General features: G+C 40.5%; 1 protein-coding gene across 1 annotated transcript in view; it reads right to left on the bottom strand.

The window, feature by feature from the left end:
• LOC119427001 (sodium/potassium/calcium exchanger 1-like) overlaps positions 1-8,250 on the bottom strand; it is a 54,084-nt gene that overhangs the window by 7,200 nt on the left and 38,634 nt on the right. The window contains exons 5-7 of the mRNA XM_037694578.1: positions 5,429-5,544; positions 2,133-2,390; positions 1,966-2,055 (exon numbers count right to left, since the gene is read on the bottom strand). Coding sequence (XP_037550506.1) covers positions 1,966-2,055; positions 2,133-2,390; positions 5,429-5,544 — 464 coding nt within the window. The remainder of the gene's footprint in view (positions 1-1,965; positions 2,056-2,132; positions 2,391-5,428; positions 5,545-8,250) is intronic.

Here is an 8,250-nt window from a genome sequence, read left to right as displayed (position 1 = left end):
TGTAGTATGTCATATAGGGATATATATTCATACTTTTTCACGAGTTCCTCATCTTTCTGACTGTGTAAATGTCGTGCATTGAATTTAACAGAAATGTAACGAGAGACGTTATTATCTTTGACCCATCAAAATGAATGCGGTCATTTATTTTCAGAATCAAAGTTTAACATCAAACATTTACATTAATTTGGCAAAATATGAAAATAATAACAGACAAGTTTCACAGATAATGGACTTCAATCACACGGCGGTGATCGAGGACTTTGCTTCAGATATTTCTAAAATATCTGTACTGATTTTAAGAGAAAGCAGAGTTTAAGATGGAAATGGAGATTTATCTTACAGAGAGATTTGTGAGGGAATTAATCTGTTTGACCAGAAACGTGCACGCTCCATCAGATCTCAGCTTGCGACGGTACGCTTGGTCAAAGTAGAATCGTTACCTGGTTGATGATATATTAGCGTCGGTATAGGATACTTCCTTGACTCTTTCAGCGTCTCCGTTGAGAGCAGCCGAAATCCTTCGAGAGTCGTGCGAGGTTATTCAAACAGAAGTTATAATCCCAAAACGTCTCTGGATCATCCTGAATGCGTTTGCATCCAAGAACTCTGAACTCCTTTCATCTCATCAGACTCTCTCAGCGTCTTTAACTCCATCACTCTTCAGCACTCTTCAGCATCAGTCTCTTTAGCTCCATTAATCTTCAGCGTCTGGCTTCAGACTTCAGACTCTGTGCACTCTCTCACTCTTCAGCGTCTGGCTTCAGACTTCAGACTACTTCCATGAGTTAGAGCTCTGCAGCATCAGACCCTTTGCACTGAGTATAGAACCGGGAAGTTGCCACATTTTAAATGAGTTGACTTCCGGGTCAATTTAGAGCTTTCTGATTCGTGGATGGGCCAGAATAGAGGTGTGGTTTGTGATGTAAGATGTTATCAAATTCGAGGTCAGAGAATGAGATTGTTCAACAACAGACAGAGAGATTATTGCAGAAAACCAGACTTCGTGGAGTCAAACTCTGCTGTATCTTCTCAAATAGTTAAACATGACATTTCTTCTCAGTAAACATTTTAGTTGACCGAGACGCGACTTTTAACATACTTACAAATTTGCTCATTGAAGACAGAAAAATCAAGAAATGCATATTAACCTGATTTCTTCTTTGAATGAGGAATAAAAATCATTACTTACTGTTTATGTAAAATAAAAATGAGTAGTTCTCTTAGTGAACTAACACAATTTGATTATCAAACATTTGTAAAATAGTAATGATCATAGAGAATTGTCTTTTCTACTTGATTGATTCAAGAAAGAAAGTCACCAGATGGCTCAAACTGTATTTCTGGATGCAGATCAATGAAATAACAGTCTCTGTTCATCTGATCAGATTTGAGGTCAGATCAGGTTCACTACACATGTCAAAGTGTCCCTGGGCAAGACACTTATCCCCTCATTGCTTCTGATGTGTGTCCCATCAGTGTATGAATGTGATAAAGCTCTGATTAGTCTCTTTAGAATGAGTTGTTCAATTATCTTTGTAGAGATCTAGTAGAGTGCTGTGTGAATGGGTAAATGAGGCACAGATTGTAGTGTAAAGTACCTAGAGTATCTTGATAAGATAGAAAGGTCCATTTAACTATATTTGTTTCATTTTTTATCATAATGTTGGTATTTATGAACGGATCGGTGCAGTGTTATGAACTATGTACCGGTCTGTTGTGATGAAGAGGGAGCTGAGCTTCAAGAAGAAGCTCTCTGTTCACCAACCATAAAACACAGAAAGAGAATAATGTTTATCCAAGTATTACTCACCCAACAGTGATGTCGAAGATGTTACTGCCCAACACTACATTGGGCAGTAGATTATTATAAGTTACTTACAAATTACTTATAAGCTACTTATTAACTGCAAGTTATTTACAACAGGAAGAGGAGTCCTGTGAAGGTATGAAGAGTGGACCCACCTGATGAGCCCACCACACCATCAGGTAGGAGAAGATGCCGATCCAAATGATTGAGCCGATGAATGTGATGAAAAATAATTTCTTGGATGCCTTGGGAGGGGGGAAACACACATATCTTTAACATGACATGTTCACAAACAGTGACGGTGATGAGTGTTTCTGCTCACTGGATTGCGGACGTCTGGCAGTGAGAGCCACAGAGGGAACACGATGGGCAGCAGGAACAGATAGGTGGCCTGCTTGCGAGTGGTTTTAGGCCATTCTAAAGACAGTGGCTCATTCTCCTCTTCCTCTTTTTCATTTTTCTTTTCATCATCGTCCTCATCGTTATCCTCGCTTTCGCTGGAGTCACTGCTTTCATCGTCGCTACTTTCTTCCCCGACATCCCGTGAGCTATCGGACTGCCCCGCTGATCCTGCTACAACCTGTGCACAGGTGCAGAAGGGTTTAGACTTCCCTCATTTTCCTTATACTTTGCACCAAAGCAGCAAGACTTTAGGAGGACGTTCAAAGATTTTACTTTAGATATAGCTGCTTAACACCTGTTCATTTGAGTTAATTTATATTAAGCCAAGTCACAATAGAAGTCATCTCAGGGCATTGTACAAAAACATTTATATACATTATGAAAGCCAATTAGTAAAAGTTATCTATCTAAGGAAGGAAGTGACAGATAGCTTCAGGGTGGAGGTGGGATCAGCTCTCAGCCCCTTCTTGTTTGCTCTGGTGATGGACCGACAAACAGATGAGGTCAAGCAGGAATCCCCGTGGACAATGATGTTTGCAGATGACATTGTGTTCTGTGGAGAGAACAGGGAACAGGTGGAAGAGAACTTGGAGAGGTGGAGGTATGCACTTGAAAGAAGAGGAATGAAAGTCAGCCGTAGTAAGACAGAGTGTGAATGAGAGGGAGGAGGTGGAACAGTGAGGCTTCAAGGAGCAGAGGTCACAAAGGTGCAGGACTTGAAGTACTTGGGGTCCACTGTCCAGGAAAATGGGGAGTGTGGTAAAGATGTGAAGAAGAGAGTCCAGGCAGGATGGAGTGGATGGAGAAAAGTTTCAGGAGTGATTTGTGACCAAAGAATGTCAGCAAAAATCAAAGGAAAAGTTTACAAGACAGCGGTGAGACCAGCTATGTGGTATGGTCTGGAGACAGAGACATGGACAAAAAGACAGGAGACAGAGACATGGACAAAAAGACAGAAGACAAAACTGGAAGTGGCAGAAACGAAGATGTTGAGGTTCTCCTTAGGAGTGTCAAGGCTGGATAAGATTAGGAATAAGATCATCAGAGGTACAGAACAGGTTGAACAACTGAGAGATAAAGTTAGAGGCCAGACTGAGATGGTTTGAACATGTCCAGAGGAGGGACAGTGGTTTGGACATGTCCAGAGGAGGGACAGTGGGTATATTGGTAGAAGGATGTTAGAAATGCAGCTGCCAGGAAAAAGACAAAAAGGAGATATATGGATGCATTTAGAGAGGACATGGAGGTAGTTGGCGTGAGGACAGAGGATGCAGAGGACAGAGTGAGATGGAGGAGGATGACTCGTTGTGGAGACACCTGAAGAGGGAAAAGCTGAAAGAAAAAGATCTAGGGAAGCCATCAGATTGTGCTGGATCTTCACACTGTCACAGTCTCCCATCCTGAGCAAGCACAAAAGCAACAAGGAAGGAAAAGACAAGGAAAATTCCTGTTTAAGGGGAAGAAACCTCCAGCAGAACCAGGCTCAGGACAAGCTGCCATCTGCTTCAACCAGCTGGGTTTGAGAGGAACAGGAAGGAGAAACAACCATAGAATGACAGGTCCACCATTTGTCAGTCTAATTATTTTACCTGATCATTTTCAGAAGAATAAGCACCAAAGATGACACAGTTTGACAAAGAGTAAAACATTATTCAGGACCAACAAGACAGGTCCCGAAGAGCTATCATTGAAAACTTGATGTATAATTTCCTTTAATTTTATATGAACTGCACATTTAAAATAATCTACATTAAATGATTAGGTTATTCTTTCTCTGCAAAAACTACAGGAAAATATATTTTTCCCGTGGTTTTTCCACACATAGAAAATGTTATTTTGTAGCCTGTACAGCTGTAAACATCCCAAAACCTGCAGGTTGTTCTTTTTGTGGAAAAACTACGAGGTACACATAATTTTCCAGTAACTTATTTTTCCTGATAAATTTTCCACATAAAGAATTTACACATTTTAGGTTGTTTTTGAAATTAAATATTTTTGGAATCCAGTAACGTTAATGTAAGCGTATGTGTTTTATTATAGGGATTATGAGTTTCTGTGCCAAGTTAGAAATTAGAATTTTTCAAATAACTCAGTTAACCTGGTTAAGGCTCAGATGTCCCAGCTTTATATCAGCCTTGAAAGCAGCTTCCTGACCCTGGAGCAGTAAGAAAGTCTCAAAACTCACGTTCACAGGCAACTGATCCGTGCACAGCAGGTGATTTGTGCACGTGTATTAGACAATTTATATGCACAGAGTTCTCCTAATTGAGCAAATTGAAATGTGTACATAAAAAAAAAAAAAACTGTTTATACATTTCTAAAACTTGTACGCTTGTGGCTCTTATTGTACACACGTGTGAATACTTTGACACTGATTTATCTCCATATTTGAGTATCCTGGTTGGCTAGATAGATGCTGTTTATTTACTAATTATTATAAAGTACTATATTTAGTAGGTAAACTGTAGCTAAAAACCATATTGTCAAGGAAAAAGAGCTCAGATCCAGTAAAGACCTGACAGGACCTGCGCATCATCTTTCAGCTGAATGTCTGTAGTTCAGTGAAGCATCATCATCATCAGTGGAAAAAGGGTTGATTTTATCCGAAAAGAACATTGGCAGAAAAGTTTAAAGTCTAATAAACTGACCTGAACTGAAGCCCTGTAGCAGCAGGTCAGTCCAAAATCAAACACTGATTAAAAAGGCTGCATATGAATATCATCACATAAAACCAGCAGCGTCTCTGGAAAATGATATTCACATTTTTCAGACTGGGAAAACTCAGAGAATTTGAGAAAAACCTCAAAAATCAGGGAAAACTCTGAGTTTAAACACTGACCTGCTGATTAAAAAAGATTTTTCAGAGATTTTGACATGTAGGTGTATTAATGCCAGTGTTCTGGTATCACTGAGTCCATGTTCTGCTTGTACAGACAACACAGTGCTTTGGTTCCTTACTGACTGTGGTGGCTTTTATGTTCTGATGTTAAGCAATATGATGAATTAATAGAAAATGGTTGCTGTGTGCACGTATCTTTGGCCTCTGCCTCAAAGGCTAAGTTCTGTGTTTCATGTGACTGAAATGTCTCCTGGAATTTCAGGATTTCTTCAGTGAGAACTCAGAGAATTGTGTTTTCACGAAATGCTGAGCCCTGAACAGCTGTCCTTGTCACTCTTAGAGAAGTGAACTCTAGAGGTTTTCAGGAGAAGTCTCACCTTGGACCCGTCTGGTTTCTCCTGATGTGTAGGAGGCTGAGAGGTGGACGGCTCAGCAGCAGCACCTCCTGCTGTTCCAGAAGCTGCCGGCTGCTCGTTCTTTGCTTTCTGACCGTCTGAAAGAGAGAACGACAAAATGACAAAAACATATCGACCCACTGCTGAGACACAGCACTGATTTATACTTATTTCATTTTAGATAAACAAACTACAGATTTGTTAACGAATCATTAGCCTTCATGCAGACAGAAGGTGTCACAAAACACGACCAGACTAAAATTTCATCCATCCATCCATCCATCCATCCATCCATCCATCTTCTTTACCCGTTTATTCCATTTTGGGTCACGGGGGTCGCTGGTGCCCATGTCCAGCAATCACTGTGCGAGGGGCGGGGTACACCGTGGACGGGTCGCAAGTCCATCACAAGGCCACATAGAGACAAACAACTATTCACTCTCTCACTCACACCTAGGGACAATTTAGAGTTACCAATCAGCCTAACATGCATGTTTTTGGACTGTGGGAGGAAACCGGAGTACCCGGAGAAAACCTACGTATGCACGGAGAGAACATGCAAACTCCACCCAGAAAGGCCCCTGGGCCGGGGTTTGAACCAAGGACCTGCTCGCTGAGAGGCAGCAGCTCTACCAGTTGTGCCACCGTGCTGCCCAGACTAAAATTTATAATTGTTTTTCTTTTTGCGCTGCATTGTTTATTTTTGCAACCTTTTCTTAAATCTCAACTTTCTGCTTCTTTCTTGTTTCGTGACTCCTCCCTCTTGAAAAAGGTGTTTCTGTTACCTCTTTGTTTCTCTTTAAGAACAAAAGTAAGAAGCAAAAACAACACTGACAGTCATTTGTTGCGCAGCCGGAGAAATATTTGAGTTTTATTGTTTTTATTGTAAAAAGGCCAGGGTGGGTGATAATGTTTTTGCCCTTTTCTCTGTGTGTGGGTTTTCCGTCAAGTTAGCAAAATATCTCAGAACAGATTGCACCAGGTCTTTATTTACAAGTAACTATTTAGTGTCAACTCTTTGTGTCTGTTAATAAAATAGCTCATGAACCACTGGACAGATTTAGTTTTAACTTTTAGCAAATACTCATCGGATGTGCATTTACAACAGATTAACTTTTTTAAGGGTAACACTTTACAATAAGGTACGCAAAATTTGATTAACTACTAGGGAACACGTCAGGAACTAACCAGGAACAAATCAGGAGCTAATGGGTAGTTAACCAGTACTTACTGGGGAACGCACAGCCAAGCCTTTATTAGAGGGAAACTGGTTAGTTACCTTGTAAATGAAGAGGAACGAATCAGGAGCTAATGGGTAATAAAATCAATAATCAATAGGAAAGAGTTTTTTTGACAATTACAAACTGTGACCTCACTGGTGCAGGGTTTATTCAGAACCCACATGGAGAATTTCACCTCAGTTTCTGTGGTAACAAACCAATACTCCCCTAATAAGGCTTAACTGTGTGTTTCCCAGTATGTTCTGGTTAACTACCCATTAGCTCTTGATTAGTTCCTCTTTGTTTTCTTGGTAACTAACTACCCATTAGTTCTTTGTTAGTTCATCTTCATTTACAAGGTAACTAACCAGTAGTCCCCTAATAAGGCTTAGCTGTGTGTTCCCCAGTAAGTAATGGTTAACTACTAATTAGGTCCTGATTTGTTCCTTAGGTGTTCCCTAGTAGTTAAGCAAATTTTGTGTACCTTATTGTAAAGTGTTACCACTTTCGGATCCACTTCAATGTGGTGGTCACAACCACCTGATCTTAGAAAACAAATATGATGTAATATAATTGTTTTTAGACATGTGGTAAACTGAGTTGTTCGGCTGAGGGATTTAGTCACAACACATTTCACACCGGGCATGATCTTTACCTAAGACAGTACAGCATGTACTGTTTTAAGTACTGTGTATTAGGTACAACATGTACCTAATACCGGTACATGTATCAGTACATGATGTATCAGTACATGTACTGTATGTAACTTGAACTTTAGCATGAGCTGTTTGAGTCTTCCATGATTGTTTGTTAGCAAAATATCTAAAAAAATAAAAAAAAACCCTGTCCCTACTGATGTGGTGACAAAACCAAAGATGAATTAAAAATGTGTCAAACAGCTCCTCATAATTTCACTTTTTGAGGCAGGAAAAAAAAAATCTCCATTATGAATGTAGAGCCAGCTCTGTGGGATGGTATGAAGTGGGAGTGATTGAAGTGTTGAGAGATAAACCCACTCCTCTGAATGAGCCTCCTGTCTGCATGTTAAACCTCAGAGCTGATTGAGACGGCCTCATTCAGGTCAGGCCTCTCTGAGCTCAGTGCAGCACGTCTCGGCCCTGCATCTCAGACTCTGTAGGGCCTCATTAGTTCCTAATGTGATGCACGAACATGACGACTGAGAGTCTACGATGATTGGAGAGGAATACCTCTTCTTTCCATCCGTCTCTGACTGTCATCACTCAGATATTGACCACAAATCTCCAGGAGACATGCAGACTGTCAGAGACAGATGGCTAAACAATGTGTGCAAAAGCTGTATAGACAAAAAGATGAGTAGGATCAAAGAGAATCACATAAAAATATAAAAAATATTATAATGACTTTCACAAAGGCATTCCTTTTTTGTCCTCTACATTTCAGGCTTCAACTTTGCCACCTGCAGAGACACCTGCAGAGACACCTTCAGATACACCTTCAGAGACACCTGCAGAGACACAAGCAGATACACCTTCAGAGACACATGCAGATACACCTGCAGAGACACCTTCATAGACACCTACAGAGACACCTTCAGGGACACCT

Source organism: Nematolebias whitei, chromosome 2 (assembly GCF_014905685.2).
Source record: "Nematolebias whitei isolate Nwh7 chromosome 2, NemWhi1, whole genome shotgun sequence".
NCBI lineage: Eukaryota > Metazoa > Chordata > Actinopteri > Cyprinodontiformes > Rivulidae > Nematolebias > Nematolebias whitei.
This window is presented reverse-complemented; position numbering and strand designations above follow the sequence as displayed.